General features: G+C 46.0%; 1 protein-coding gene across 1 annotated transcript in view; it reads left to right on the top strand.

Moving 5' to 3' along the window:
- The first annotated feature begins 302 nt into the window (after positions 1–302).
- The window catches only part of TSPAN31 (tetraspanin 31), a 28,005-nt gene continuing 12,907 nt past the window's right edge, over positions 303–15,400 (top strand). Inside the window, exons 1-2 of the mRNA XM_053372836.1 lie at positions 303–564; positions 9,188–9,355. Coding sequence (XP_053228811.1) covers positions 502–564; positions 9,188–9,355 — 231 coding nt within the window. The 5' untranslated portion in view covers positions 303–501. The remainder of the gene's footprint in view (positions 565–9,187; positions 9,356–15,400) is intronic.

Here is a 15,400-nt window from a genome sequence, read left to right as displayed (position 1 = left end):
GTGTATTTCCAAGTCCTGCATGTGCTGCCTCGTTTTGTTTTTAAAACTCTACGCGAACCACTACGTACTTCCGCCACCTCCTTGACCCGCATATGGCGGAGCCGAACCGGCACCGGAAGTGGAGGCTGCGTCAATTTCCCCTGCCCCGTATATTGACGTAACTTCCTCCTCCTCCGCAGTGCCCGGATGGGATATGGAACGCGCAACGCCCAATGAGGGAAGCTCCGCCATGTGCGCGTGCGTAGCAGGGAGAGGGGCGAAGTGGGTGGGGCAAGAGGAGGCTCGCTAAGAAAGGGAACGCGGCGCCGAGCCGGTCAGAAGCAGCCGCCGCGGTAGTAGTAGCAGCTGCGCGCAGGCGCACTGGCGGCGGGCTGATATTTAAAGGGACCGCACCAGCGGCTGCTGCTGCTGCCGCCACCCCCGGGCAGGGAAGGAGGGGCCGGTCTCTGTTTATTTTCGGCGGGGCGGGGGCCAGAGGCTTCGCTTCTCCCGCTCGAGAAGATGGTGTGCGGGGGGTTCGCCTGCTCGCGCAACGCGCTGTGCGCCCTGAACGTTGTTTACGTGGTGAGTGTGACAGGCGGGCGGCCCCTCCCTTGTCTTAGCAAGATGGGGGGGCGGTGTTTTGGGGGAGAGGGGGCCTGAGAAAGTGGGGCGGGGAGGGGGCAGCTGTGGGCCCTTTCAGGATCACAGCAGGAAGTGTTTTCCTTCCTTTTTTTTTAAAGGGGTGGGGGAGGGGTTGAGGGGGGTGGGGTTTATTGGGGGGAGGGGTTGAGGAGTGGGGGTTATTGGGGGGTTTCAGCTCCTCCCTCTCCCTGGGATAATAGGTGAGGGTGGAGCAAGGTGGCCTCCTCCTGCCTGGAGAGAGGATGGCGGGCCCTTCCCCTCCCTCCCTCCCTGGTGGGGTGGATGTGATGTGGGGAGGGTTGAGATGGGGAAAGGAAAGAACTGGGTTTTTAGACCGAAGCCCAAGAGACCCGGTGGGGCTGGAGAGGTGCGATGCCAGGCCAGTGCGGGAGAGGGGATCTGGCAATGGTACCCGCCTGGAGAAGACCGCAGAAGTTACAAAGTGCGGCTGCTGTTGTTTAAAAAAGATGCTGAGCCTCCTGTTGTGTCAGCTGCGTGTTCCTCGCCCCATCTAGTTCTAAGAGGCTGTGAGGTGTACAGTGGTATCTCGGGTTACATACGCTTCAGGTTACAGACTCCGCTAACCCAGAAATAGTACCTCGGGTTAAGAACTTTGCTTCAGGATGAGAACAGAAATCGTGCTCCGGCGGCACAGCAGCAGCAGGAGGCCCCATTAGCGAAAGTGATTCTTCAGGTTAAGAACAGTTTCAGGTTAAGAACGGACCTCCGGAACGAATTAAGTACTTAACCCGAGGTACCACTGTACTTGTGTGCATTTCACCAGCACCGCTGCACCTGAGTTTCTTTGCTAGAACAGGTCAGAGGTTTCCTTCCGTGCTTCTTCATTGCAGATCTGGATCATTGCTTCGGGCTGCTTCTCTGATTACTTGGAAACTGAGATAAATGATGAGGGAATGGCTATTACCTAGTTTCTTGCTTGTGGGTGTTGACTCTCCCCAGCATTGGCCTATAGGCCTCCTCACCAAAATGTAATCTCTGCCGTTTAACTAGGCCCCCAGTTAAACTGCAGGGAAGCTTTGATCATCTGAGGCCTTCGCATACGAGCAATAACTTGAGCAAATGTAAAAGGCTGCTTTAATAGCAGTGCAGTATTTCATGTGCAGGAAGTATTAGATAATGGTGTTATGAGCAATGGATGTCTCAACTACTTGGTGGACGGTTGTTCAGACCTAATATACCCCTGCTCTGCTAAGATGTACAAAAGATCTAGGGTGAATAAAGCATGTCTGGGTGAATATAAGGGTGTTTGTTGGGGTATGTGCTGCTGTGATAATGCTGGAATATTAGGTGGAAAAAAGAACAGAACTTTAAAAGACTCCTGAGTCTGATTAATTTACTAAGTTACGCTGCAATTCTAAACCTACGTATTGGGCATTAAGTTCCCCGGACACATTATCTGAGTAAATGTGCATAAGATTGCGCACTCAGGGTGGAAAGATCACTAAGAGTTAAGAATAGGCCAGTCTGCACCAAGAAACCTGATTCCACATTTAACAGGCCAACCTGTAGGCACATGGAGTGTTCCTATGCAGATGTCCTGAAAGTACAAGTAACTTTGAACTGATATTTTTAAGCAAAGTATGTTTTTGTTTTTTATTTTTGCCTTGAACACTTGGACCAGTCTTTTTTATCAGTTCAGTATATTTTCTTTTAATTGTCAAATAATTCTGTGTATATTGCGGCAGCCTTTGGCTATGTGCAATAAAACTGACTGAGACAGTGGTTTTTAACCAGTGTGCCGTGGCACCCTGGGGTGCCTTGAATGATGGTCAGGGAGGCCGCAGGCTACACTGGCCTCTGTCCCTTTTCCCTTCCCTCCCTCCTCTGATGCCCTCTTGTTTCTCTGCCTCCCAAAGGCTTGCACAGCTGTTTGTGGCTACAAGCTCCCCAGGCGAATGGTGCCTCTGGGGCTGGCCAGAGGGTGCCGGTTGCCAGGAGCTGAGGTGGCCCTGGGATAAGCAAGCAAGCGGGCAAGGGAGCCCAGCCAGCCAGTTCACCAGCCCTTGCTGTTGGGAATAGAGTATGGACAGACAAGTCCCAGGTGCCTCTGGGGAAGTGTGAGGAGGCATCTCTCTTTGGGGCATGGGGGGGCAGTTCAGAGACCAGGGGTAGCATCAGCTGCCGCCCAGAGGACTCCCAAGGAGAAGGGGAGAGGAGAGGAGGCTGAGGGAACACTCCACAAGGGAGGGTGTTCGAGAAAGGGTGAGAGGCTGCCAGCTCTGCAGGCAGGGGGTGACATAACTGGGTTCCTGAGCCCCACAGGGATGCCCTAGAAAGAATGTAGTTGGTCAAGGGAGCCATGGACCCCAAAAGGATTAAAACCTCTGCCTTAGGCAGTAGAAAATCTCAGCTCGAAGATTCAAGTGTGTGTTGAATGTCTTGCAACCATTGCTTCTTTTCCCTGTAGTTTGTAGAATGGAATCTATCTGAAATCAATCATCCCTCTCCTCATGTTCTTCAACATGTTCTGGGGGGAGGTGTAAATGCTTCTACCAAGCTGCTAGTAGAGAGGAAAGGATGAAGAAATGTTTGCTGATAGGACAATCTCTGGGAATTCCATGTTTTCTGGTCAGGTGAAACTGTAGCCCAGCCATGCTTGCCTCTTTAGTGCAGGAATGCAGTTAAACAGTTTGTTCAACAGTGTGTCCTTGCCGCCACAATTTCTTGGCCCAAACCAAGAGTGTTAATGTGCATGAGATATTCAGATATGTTGATATCCAGGGCTGAGCACATTCAGTAGATCTGCAATTCCGCAGAAAATGTCCAGCTTTTAAAAGCAGCAAGTATTTGCCCCTTAATGGTTGCAGGGGCAAAATGTTTTTTGCCTCCCCTCACCAGTCATTTCTCACACAAATCAAGAGAGGAGTATGTGGGCTGTATGTTGCACACTCCCTTCTCTCTTCTGTGTAACCCCTGTTCCCTGCTAAAAATGAATTGTCCTGATCTTGCTGGACATTTGGAAATCTTCTAAAAACTTGGAGTTAGGCCAAGCTATGCAAAATAAGCAGATAGCTGTAACATCATCTGATTTTGTATAATTTATCCAAGTCACAGAACATGAATTCTTCTATGGTGCAGAGGATATATAGTCCTACAATTGCTTTTACTTTACCAACAATATTCCTGCCATTGTGATGGACATCCTTTACAGTCTCCTGTAAAAGTGGTTGTTCCCTGTGAGCCAAATTAATGGAGCTGTGCTCATGGATGTAGTTACTGTGGGGGCAAAGCATTCTTTTTGCTAGGCTGGGCAGATTTTGGCTTCCACCTCAACACTCTTTTCTTTTTAGGAGAATCGTAGAGTTGGAGGAGGACTTGAGGTCTTTAGTCTTTCTGCCCTCTGCTTCGTGGAGGAAATTGAGCTAGAGCCTCCCCAACAGATTATGGTCCAGCCTCTGCTTGAAAACACCCCACAACCATAACGAGAGCCCACCTCTCCTCTTGGTAACTGGTTTCCTTGTGTAACTCCTCTTACCATCAAGTTGTTTTTCCTAATGCTCTGCTGAAATTTAACCTATAATGTCAGCCCATTAGAGCTAGCTCTTGCCACCCAGAAAAGCAGAAAACAGGTGTTTGCTCACATAGAACTAAAAGAGGACAATCTTTAAGTACCGGTAGAGCTCTGTCATGTCCTCAATATCCCCATCTTCGGTTTTTCTACCTCTAAATTATTCAGTTACTTAAATCTTTCTTCATTTATTTTCTGCAACCATCTTCATTGCCCTCCTCTGTGTCTGTTCCAGTTTGTCTGTATTCTTAAAGTGTGGCATCCAGAACGTGACACACTGCTCAAGATGAGTATGAGGGCTGCAAGGAAGTCAACAAAAGTCACTCATTCTTACAAATAAAGATGACCAGTGCTGGCAGCTGAGGAGCACGGCAGCCTCTTAGTGGCTTGGTTCTCGGTGAAGAGTGAGGATCTGATTTAGCCCTTTAACTCAGTGATGTCCTTGAGTGAACCAAGTAGAGAAAGCCATGCAACCAAAGATTCACTTTAAAAATACCAGAACAAAAATACAAACCCCATTTCAAAGAATATTTACATTTTATTGCATGTATATAAAGCTCTGGTAGGTCAGCAATTTACTGGAATGATTTATAAGGAGGAGTGGAGCAGCTGAACTGGAGAGTCATCAGCAGATGTTGCAAGTGATATTAAGTGCAGAAGTGGGATGTTCTTCATTGTCTCTGTATGAGGGCAAGCACCTAGCTTTACACGACTTGCTACAGCATGTCTGCCCATGCTCAATTCTGTATCGGTTGGCCTGGGGGCAGCTTTGAACCATTTAAATGCAGTTAACATAATTAAAAGGTAACATCCTGGATGGGTCCATGGCCAGCAAGAAAATCTTTGAGTGCTTTAGGTGAAATTGTTGTTGCCTTAGTCACTGTGTTATAGCGTGATCTATTCTTCCACCTACTTTATCTAGGTGTTTAATGTATTCTGTGTTTTCTGTAGAATATGGCAATAGCAGGGAAGGAGAGCATGGGTAGGGTTTGGGGTCAGGGCTTTTGGTGGGCCACAGGCAGCTGGAAAGGCTCCTGGAACTTCTTCCCTGATCTCTTAGGAGATGCAGAACCAGTCTTGTAAGTCACATATTTCAGTTTCATCATCTGTTTGCTGCTGCAAGGATTAAGGAAGAAGGTTGAACCTGCAGAGCAATGTGGGGCAATGGGTGTGCGAGGATACAGGAGCAGTGACATCATGGGATTCCACCAGCTGATCAGGGGTTCCCAAAGTCTGGTCCACAGACCATTACTTCATTCAGTTGGTCTGCCGCACATCTGTGGATTTGTGGCTGAAGACGGGAGATGGCAATCCATCGCATCAGATATTCATACTGATTTTTAATTGTGTTTCAATTTCGGCTTTTATTTCTTACATTGTATTTTATTGTACCACTGTTTGAATTCTGCGGAATACAACACATAAGAAATGGCAGGGCCAACTAGTATAATTAAAATCATACAGCATCTAGTAGAGTGCATTACCATTGCTACAGCTGGCAAATAAATAAGTAGTCCACCTTCAGCAGTTTTTGAGTTGTTCATGGTAGGTTGGGAACCACAATATGAAATGCCTTCTAGTTTTTTAATAATAATAATAATAATAGTAATAGTAATAATAGTAATTTATTATTTGTACTCTGCCCATCTGGCTGGGTTTCCCCAGCCACTCTGGGCGGCTTCCATCAAAGATTAAAAATACATTAAAATGTCACACATTAAAAACTTCCCTGAACAGGGCTGCCTTCAGATGTCTTCTAAATGTCAGGTAGTTATTTATCTCTTTGACATCTGATGGGAGGGCGTTCCACAAGGCGGGCGCCACTACCGAGAAGGCCCTCTGCCTGGTTCCCTGTAGCTTTGCTTCTCGCAATGAGGGAACTGCCAGAAGGCCCTTGGCGCTGGACCTCAGCATCCGGGCAGAACGATGCGGGTGGAGACACTCCTTCAGGTATACTGAGCTGAGGCCGTTTAGGCCTTTAAAGGACAGCACCAACACTTTGAATTGTGCTCGGAAACGTACTGGGAGCCAATGTAGGTCTTTTAAGACCGCTGTTGGTGGCCACTCCCAGTCACCAGTCTAGCTGCCGCATTCTGGATTAGTTGTAGTTTCCAGGTGACTTTCAAAGGTAGCCCCACGTAGAGTGCATTGCAGTAGTCCAAGCGGGAGATAACTAGAGCATGCACCACTCTGGCAAGACAGTTTAGGGCAGAATGACATGTTTAATTGGCAAATGTGCTTCCCAGCTGGGGAATGCCAATTTAGTAACTGGGTATTTGATTGGGAGGGTGGGTGGTTTGATAGGCTGGGGTGTGCATGCGCACGCATGTGTGTGCGTGTGTGCTCGCACTCTTAACCATTTCCTGCCCACAAATGCTGTGTTTGAATTCCTACCCTACAAGGGTGGAACAAGTGCCAGGACGGAGGTTGTAGGTCAAAGGTAGTAAGGGGAAGAAGAGTTAAGCACATCCACCTGTGAGCTGATCCTCCCTTGCAAGTGCTGCCAGGTCCTTTATTTGCATTTATACGGCAAACGTGGTTTCAAGGTCCCTGCATGTGTTGTGTAAAATGTAATTCTGTGTTCTAGAAGCTGCTAATGGGTGTTGAAATTTCTCAAGGGCAACCCTGAGAGCTAGAAATATGTTTTAAAATAGAGCTAAATGCCTCTGATCAGGAATCCATTATTAGCTCTCTAATCCCATATTCCATGCTATTACTGCTGTCGTTTTTTTTCATACGGGTTTTGAGATTTCCTCATGTAGTCATGACACGCAATATAGATATTACACTTGCACAACCATAAAATAAAATAAAATAGCTTAAAACAGAACAGTTGTGGAGCAGGGTGCATTACAGTTGATGACCATTTCACGCAGGGGTTCTGTTCCTGACCCCCACACGCATACACCCTCCCCCCACTTTACTTTTATTTTATTTTATTTTTTCTCAGTTCCCCTTGTTTGTTTCTTTATTATTATTATTTTTAAATAGTAAATTTTATTAGTACTTTCCACACAACAACAAAACGAAAAATAACAAAACACAAAACACAAAAACAAGCATATGAAAAACAAATCCAAATCTTACAAATTAATAATATAAACACTGAAAAGGAAAACAAACATTGATTTCCACCAATCCCACAGCACCTCCTTTACGTCTCATTGTATCTTCCTGTTTTCCTTATCGTCTCTATCCTAGCATCTACATATAAATCCCTCTTTCTTATCCTTTCACTTCACAAGGTTATTCCAGACTCAGCCAGATTTCTGTCCTCGAACCTTGGCTTTTAAGGTATTCGTTTAGGCACTCCCATTCCTTTTTCAATTCACTTTTTGGTTTCCCATTATACCTTTTTATAGTTTCATGCTTTTTTGGGTCACTTCCAGGTCCCGCAGTGTGTGCACGTGCGCAACTGCGTATCATGTAGATGCACATTAATCAGTCGTTGCCTGTACTACCATTGCAGGCTGATTGCACAGCATGGTGTAGTACAGGACTAAACTTATTTTGCCTTCATCACCTCAGTATGTTATTTCATGTGGGTATGCACAATACTGGTTTATGCTGAAGAAGTTCTCTAACATATCAAATGTGTAAGAAGGTACTGGCAGTATCGAGATAAAGATAACTTCAGTTGGGAACAGGGGCTGTTGAACACTGATAGCCTTCCAGTCTTCTCAAATTATAGCATGCACTCAGTTAACATGTGCACTATAATTTATCTGTGGGCTTGTGTAAATTCTAAATATGAGTTTAAGATTCAGAACAGAAATGGGGAATGTTAATGGCTCTTCTAGCATGAAGGAAAGTAAAGGTAAAGGGACCCCTGACCATTAGGTCCAGTTGTGACCAACTCTGGGGTTGCGGCACTCATCTCGCTTTATTGGCCGAGGGAGCCGGCGTATAGCTTCCGGGTCTTGTGGCCAGCATGACTAAGCCGCTTCTGGCTAACCGGAGCAGCGCACAGAAACGCCGTTTACCTTCCCACCAGAGCGGTACCTATTTATCTACTTGCACTTTGACGTGCTTTCGAACTGCTAGGTTGGCAGGAGCAACCGGAGCTCACCCTGTCGTGGGGATTCGAACCGCCGACCTTCTGATCGGCAAGTCCTAGGCTCTGTGGTTTAACCCACAGCACCACCCACGTCCCTTGTATGAAGGAAAGTACCTAGGGACTAAACAACAAACGGCGAATAAGACAGGTGCAGTAGTCAAAAGAGTTCTGATCCTGCTAGTGAATGGATGATCCATTTTTCAAATAGCCCCAAACATGTAGAGAAGAGGTTAGACTTTTTCTTGCCAGTGAGGGAAAAGAAAGAAGAAGGAAGAAGAGGTTCTTATTTGCAGGAGAATCTTGCAGAGTTCACAAAACACCTTACAAATTTAAATGAGTCGAGTTGGCTTCCTTTTGTTAGAAATGCTTTAAAATGGCAATTAAAGCAAACAAACATATGGTGTGAGCAGCGATTTTCATGTTGCTGCCCGATAAATTTCTCACGTTTTTCAAGGAAAGCCTTAGATAAGCCAAAATGAAATCAAGTTACAGATGATGCGTAGCCTGATCCAGCAACCTGCCGATTTAGAGGACTATGATTTTAAACAAATATTCGTGCCTGTTGACTTCCGTAGGATTAAACCTCTTTAAATCTGAAGCATGCATGTGGCTGAAATGAAGAGGGCAACCAGAAAGGGTTGAAGATACAGTGCTTAATTCGTTCTGGAGGTCCGTTCTTAACCTGAAACTGTTCTTAACCTGAAGCACCACTTTAGCTAATGGGGCCTCCTCCTGCTGCTGTGCCGCCACCATGCAATTTCTGTTCTCATCCTGAAGCAAAGTTCTTAACCCGAGGTACTATTTCTGGGTTAGCGGAGTCTGTAACCTGAAGCATCTGTAACCCAAGGTACCACTGTACGTATGAATGAACTAAACCTCAAAGGAAAGAAGTGCTAGTGCTGCCGTTCCCACCTGCCTTTTGTTCTATGCTTTCAACTCCTCCATTCTGACTCCCCTCAATTCTTCTTTCTCTCCAGCTGGTCGGGCTGCTGCTGATTGGCGTGGCCGCCTGGGGCAAAGCCTATGGCATTGTTTACAGTCTCCACATCATCGGAGGGGTCATTGCTGTGGGATTCTTCCTGCTTCTGATCGCCATCGTGGGGCTCATCGGTGCTATCAACCATCACCAAGTCATGCTGTTCTTTGTATCCTTCTGTGCTGTTGCCAAGCGTCCACCCTGCCTTCCAGAAACCGGTACTTTATTTTCTTGCCGTGCAGACACGAAACTGGACATGCCCAGCTAAATTGCACCATTTGTAGAAGCAAAGAGCTCTGTCGGTCAAGAGAGGGTTAATGGTTTTATTCTGGTCTTCACTTGTGGGATTTTATGGGGTGCGGGAAGGAAATGGAAGCACGCATACTTCGCCTAAGATGTTTATAGCTTTTTCCTCTTTCTTTTTCTTTAGTCTTTGGAATATTGGGATTGCCAAAAAGGACACACGCACACACACCTTTTTTTTGCAGCGGGCATTTGAGTTCGCACTGAGGATCTGCTCTGCAGATTCTTGTTCTGTCTGTGGTGTTGTGTGGAGAGCCTTGCAATGTAATGCATTGATAAAAGGAGAAAAGCATCTTAGTGGAGGATAGTAGTGGAGGATAGTAGAGAGCCAGTGTGGTGTAGTGGTTAAGAGCCGTAGACTCGTAATCTGGTGAACCGGGTTCGCTTCCCCGCTCCTCCACATGCAGCTGCTGGGTGACCTTGGGCTGGTCACACTCCTCTGAAGTCTCTCAGCCCCACTGACCTCACAGAGTGTTTGTTGTGGGGGAGGAAGGGAAAGGAGATTGTTAGCCGCTTTGAGACTCCTTCAGGTAGTGATAAAGCGGGATATCAAATCCAAACTCTTCTTCTTCTTCCTCTCTTAAGGCAAGTGGGCTGGAATTTGATTACCACCTAATCCGTCCCTCTGACTCAATTAATTCTACCCCTGCATATTAAGTGTAAGTGTGCAAAGTATCATCATCATCAACCTTTTATTCGACCGTCAGTCAGAAAAAAGTACATTTGTCAATACACAGTTAAAACATCCAGGAAGATTTTAGAACTTAGCCAACACTAAAATGGGCTAAACAGATAGCCCCATATCAATACAGTCAATTATAGTCTTGCGACGCTTAAAAGCTAAAAAAAGAAATTTGGCCACCAAGGAAGGTATAGCTCTAGTGACATTATTCAGCAAGTGTAAAACCTGGTTTTCTCCAGGTAGGAAGCTAAATTGACATAGGAGTGGGTCTATAAAATTTTGTCTAAGCTCTGCATAAGAAGGGCAAGTCAAGAGAATGTGTTCGGTGGACTCAACCACACCCATGGCACAATGACAGGTTCTCTGGGCGTATGGTACTCCCCTGTACCTTCCCCACAATATTGCAGAGTCAAGGACATTTAATCTAGCCGCTGTAAGAAGTCTGCGGTATTCAACATAGTGGATTTCTGCAAGGTAGGGGGCTGGTATGGTCCGATAAATCTGGTCCCCTAGAAACATCCCTGGTTTTACCTGGGCTATGTCCTCTTGAGTGTGCAAAGTCTTGTGGCCTGAGTTGTGACAGACTCTTCTTAAATTTGCACCTTGCCCCTTCCTCCGTTTTGCATCTCACAACAGCCATTCCAGGTAGCTTAAGTGGAGAGATGTGACCTTTCCAACCCAGTGAGATTCAGAACCAAGCAGGGCTTATACGACACAATGGTGTATGCTGTCGTCTTAACGTTCATGTGACTTGGATGTGAAAGTCACTGGTGTATGTTGTCTGCCTGGAGAGTTGGACATAATGGAAGCCTGACAAAAGTTAACATCCCTGGGCCTTGTTCTCCTCTCTGAGTGAAACTGAAGCAGGATGTGATACCATCACGCGGCAGGTTTCCTCACCCTAATCCATGTCATTGAATGCCATAGTTGAGTAAACTTGCAGCGCGATGACATCACAGGGGATGTGGAGAATTGCACGTATACACCACACCCTGGGATCATGTAGCGAAGGGCAGGAAGTAAGTCCAAAGAAATAAGGACTTTGGGAGAGGTGGGCAGCTTCTTATCTGCCATATTACCCACCGTATTTTTCCGTGTATAAGACTGTTTCCCACCCCCAAAAAAATAATGTCAAAAATCAGTGGGCGTCTTATACATGGATAGTGCTGAAGGTGGACGGGCGATTGGTTGTTGCCCAAAAATAGGGGGTGTCTTATACATGGGGGCATCTTATAGGCGGAAAAATACGGTAATTCTGCCAGAGGGTCAACCCAGGCATCCTCATCTTCTGCAGTTACTCCTGCCAATAAGTTCAAAGCATACAAAAATGGAAGTGGGGAAAATAATGGCCTGAGGGCTGTTTTTTCCTAGGGCTGCCATATGTCCGGAATTTCCTGGAAAATGCCAGGATTTGGCTGCCGAAAGTCACATCCAGGTGGAACTTTCGTCAGCCGGTTTAAATGTTCGGGGAAACCCAGAGGTATGGCAGCCCATTGTGGAAGTGGGTTTTTTGCCCAAGTTTCTCAAAAAAAAACCTCAACAACTTGGGCAAAAAGAAAAAGGTCAGCAACTTTTGTGTCTGGATTTCTACCTCCTGAAATATGGCAGCCCTAGTGTTTTCCTGCAGCACAGTACGATGTCCTGAGTTGCAGGAATACAGGTATCTGCCACAGGAAGCTTCAGTCAGTCACTCTGTTCCGTGTAAAAAAAATAAAATAAAACATAGAAATCCCTGTCTAAACATACTATTATTTTATTAGTTTACCATGTATGGCACCATAGCCGCCAACTCTCAGGGGCCCAGCTCTTTTGATTCCCCCTCCACCAATATTTTTTTCCAAAAACTTGCATACCTGTTTCAGATATGCAGAGTGGCCCAGTGAGCGACACAGATTTATCAGGCGGATGTGTTTGCCAGCGATGTGTGTTTTTGAAGAGACAGCTTAGTATGAAATCCAACTCCTCCCTATAAGGGACAATGAGATTGTCTGGGCATTGTTTGCCTCTGCTTTTCAGTGGCATGGAATGATACGAGGAGATGTCCCAAATATTCACTGGTTCCAGTGGCTTCTAGTAATATTTGGTTTGTCAGGGATGGTTTGTGAAAAATAGCCTTCCTTGAAGTGGCGATGGTTGCTTCGAATGTGGATGGGGAGGAACTCTTTTAATTAATAGGAAAGCACTTAAAAAGAGTTAAGCACTAAAATTACAAAATAATAAACTTTTAGGATGCTAAAAGTAAAATAACAATGTATCAGTGGACAAAAGGCCTATGTAGTTCTTAAAGAAAAACAATAGCTTAAGGAAGATGTTCATTATTTTCATAGGGTGGCATTTTGTGGGGCTGAGGCTGCCTTTCTGTATTTAAAGTTTAGCTTCCCCTGCCGACACTGGCCCCAGTACTGGCCAAAACCATCCAAGGGCGTGTCAGAAATGATGCACACAATAGTTGGCGATGAATGGCATTCTGCCTTTTGCAAAACTCTGGAAGGAGCATGGCTTTCTTTCATATCAGGTTTGGCAAACTTGTTGTCTTAACTTCTGCTGTACAAAAAAAATGGATACCATTTGGCTAGAGAGGCTTATACGTAATAAATCTTACTGCCACCTTCTACCTGTTAATACCAGACAGCATGGTTTCATGTCAGTATCGCCTGTGTTCAGAGGGTGCTGCACTCTTAAGTTGGTACTCGGCTAAGTTTTACGCAGTGTAAACCCACTGAAATTAACAAACACGAGTAAGTTAAGTCCTGAGTAAAGCTTAGTTGAGGAGGATTTTTGGCATGCCATTGGATTGTTCCGGAGCTTGCTGGAATCCACTAAGACAGGGGTCAGCAAACTTTTTCAGCAGGGGGCTAGTCCACTGTCCCTCAGACCTTGTGGGGGGCTGGACTATATTTTGAAAAATATATATGAATGAATTCCTATGCCCCACAAATAACCCAGAGATGCATTTTAAATAAAAGCACACATTCTACTCATGTAAAAACATGCTGATTCCTGGACCGTCATTGATAACCCATAGTACATTGCTATGGTAACCCAGGTTTTCTGGGATTGTTACAACACACATGGCTGATGTATGGGTGATTAAATAAAAAAATCTGGCATGTGGGGGGAAAGGAAAGAAAGAAATGTAGTTTGCTAAGTTGTACTGGAAAAGCCCTTTTTTTCTGAAAAGAGCCGTAACCAAAGGAAGACTAAGCTTCACCTAGTTTTCTGCTGACACAGTTAAATTTCCCAGAAATGAGCTTTGGGGTTTTTAGAGGGACAGGGTGGTTGAGGGGAAAGGCAAATGACACTCAAAATGAAACCACAGAGCACCTCAAAGTTTCAGGTGCTGTTTGTCTTGAGGCTGCTGGCTGCTGTTTCAAGACCACAACATCTGAGAGAGGACTAAAAAGGGTGTGGCAAATCAGGGGTCTGGAGGGACACCATCCATTCACTTTTATGGTAGTACTGTAGAATACATCTCTCCCCTCACCCAGCCTCCAAACTGAGGTCATTTCTGTTCTTGTGGATTTCTGAATGGAACAGCAGAGTTCATGAATGACAGGATGTATGTATAGGAGTGATCAGATCACCACTTTGTTTCCCCAGATGCCTGGGAAGTGCTGATGTAAGATTTCCTAGTAATTACTGTTAGGGAAAGGGACGTGGTTGGTGCTGTGGTCTAAGCCACAGAGCCTGGGGCTTGCCGATCAGAAGGTCAGCAGTTTGAATCCCTGCGACGGGGTGAGCTCCCATTGCTCGGTCCCTGCTTCTGCCAACTTAGCAGTTCAAAAGCACGTCAAAGTGCAAGTAGATAAATAGGTACCGCTCCGGTGGGAAAGTAAACGGCGTTTCCGTGCGCTGCTCTGGTTCGCCAGAAGCGGCTTAGTCCTGCTGGCCACATGACCCGGAAGCTGTACGCCGGCTCCCTCGGCCAATAAAGGGAGATGAGCGCCGCAACCCCAGAGTCAACCACGACTGGACCTAATGGTCAGGGGTCCCTTTACCTTTACGTTACTGTTAGGGAACTTATGGTATAACTTCTCCTGGTAGTTTCCATTAAGCAGCAGGAGAGAACTGCAAAGGCTTCTTCTGTCTGTGTGTTCCGAGATGTCTGGAAGCATATCTCTTACAGACGTATAAAATATCCCATTCTTGCATGGAATTCCCAGTGGTTTCCTATCGGGTTATTTATCAGGTCCACGCACTCTCCTAGCTTCTGCCACTTTGCAACGTCAAGCACTTCCATTCAGAGGACTCCTTCCAGCTAGTTTTTAGGGAGGATGTGTGACCTCATTAGGGAAGGCTGTAAGAATAAACTAGCCACCTGTGGTTCCCTAAAGCAGAGTTCTGCATCAAGGAGCATTCCAGAGAAAAACATCTCCGCCTCACCATGTGATGAATGTAGAGGTGCCTCAGTCTGTACTAGGCCAGGCTTTGACATCCATGTTATTTGCTGAGATTCTACTCTGGCTAAGGGAAGTCCCATCTCTGTTCTAGCATTTTGTTTTTATTTAACCAATACTAGTTAAATATCTGACTGTAAGAGAACCTCTAAGCAGTTTATCATGTAGTCAGAACAGGTGCCATAACATTGGCTTCAATAGATGGCCCAGACGTCAATGCACTTGCTTGCATCCTTTTACAAAGGGTGATCCTTTGCTTGTGTGAAGACAATGGGATTGTAGAATTCAGTGGTAAAGGTAAAGGGACCCCTGACCATTAGGTCCAGTCATGACTGACTCTGGGATTGTGGCGCTCATCTCGCTTTATTGGCTGAGGGAGCCAGCATACAGCTTCCGGGTCATGTGGCCAGCATGACTAAGCCGCTTCTGGCGAGCCAGAACAGCGCACGGAAACACCGTTTACCTTCCCACTGGAGCGGTACCTATTTATCTACTTGCACTCTGACGTGCTTTCGAACTGCTAGGTTGGCAGGATCTGGGACCGAACAATGGTAGTTCAATGTAAGACCCCTCTTAAAAACATCTAAAGAAGGGTGGCTTTCAGAAGCTGCTGCTGCTTCCTTCCGCACCAGAACTGTGTTGCCTCAAAATCTCCCTTCCTTGCTAATGTATGGCAGATATTCTGTGCCTTTTAATCTGATCTTCCAAGGGCGTCAGTGCTGGAGGTGCGAAGCATTAAGGGACCAAGGAGATTTGGGTATTGAAAGTCTTAGGAGTAAATTTGGTTTTGAAGTCGCTGAAAGAGAATGCAGAACACCCTTCACAAATAAAA

The sequence above is a fragment of the Podarcis raffonei genome, chromosome 2 (genome assembly GCF_027172205.1).
Source record: "Podarcis raffonei isolate rPodRaf1 chromosome 2, rPodRaf1.pri, whole genome shotgun sequence".
Classification (NCBI taxonomy): domain Eukaryota; kingdom Metazoa; phylum Chordata; class Lepidosauria; order Squamata; family Lacertidae; genus Podarcis; species Podarcis raffonei.
Note: the sequence above shows the minus strand (reverse complement) of the source record. Positions and strands in the feature narration are given on the sequence as shown.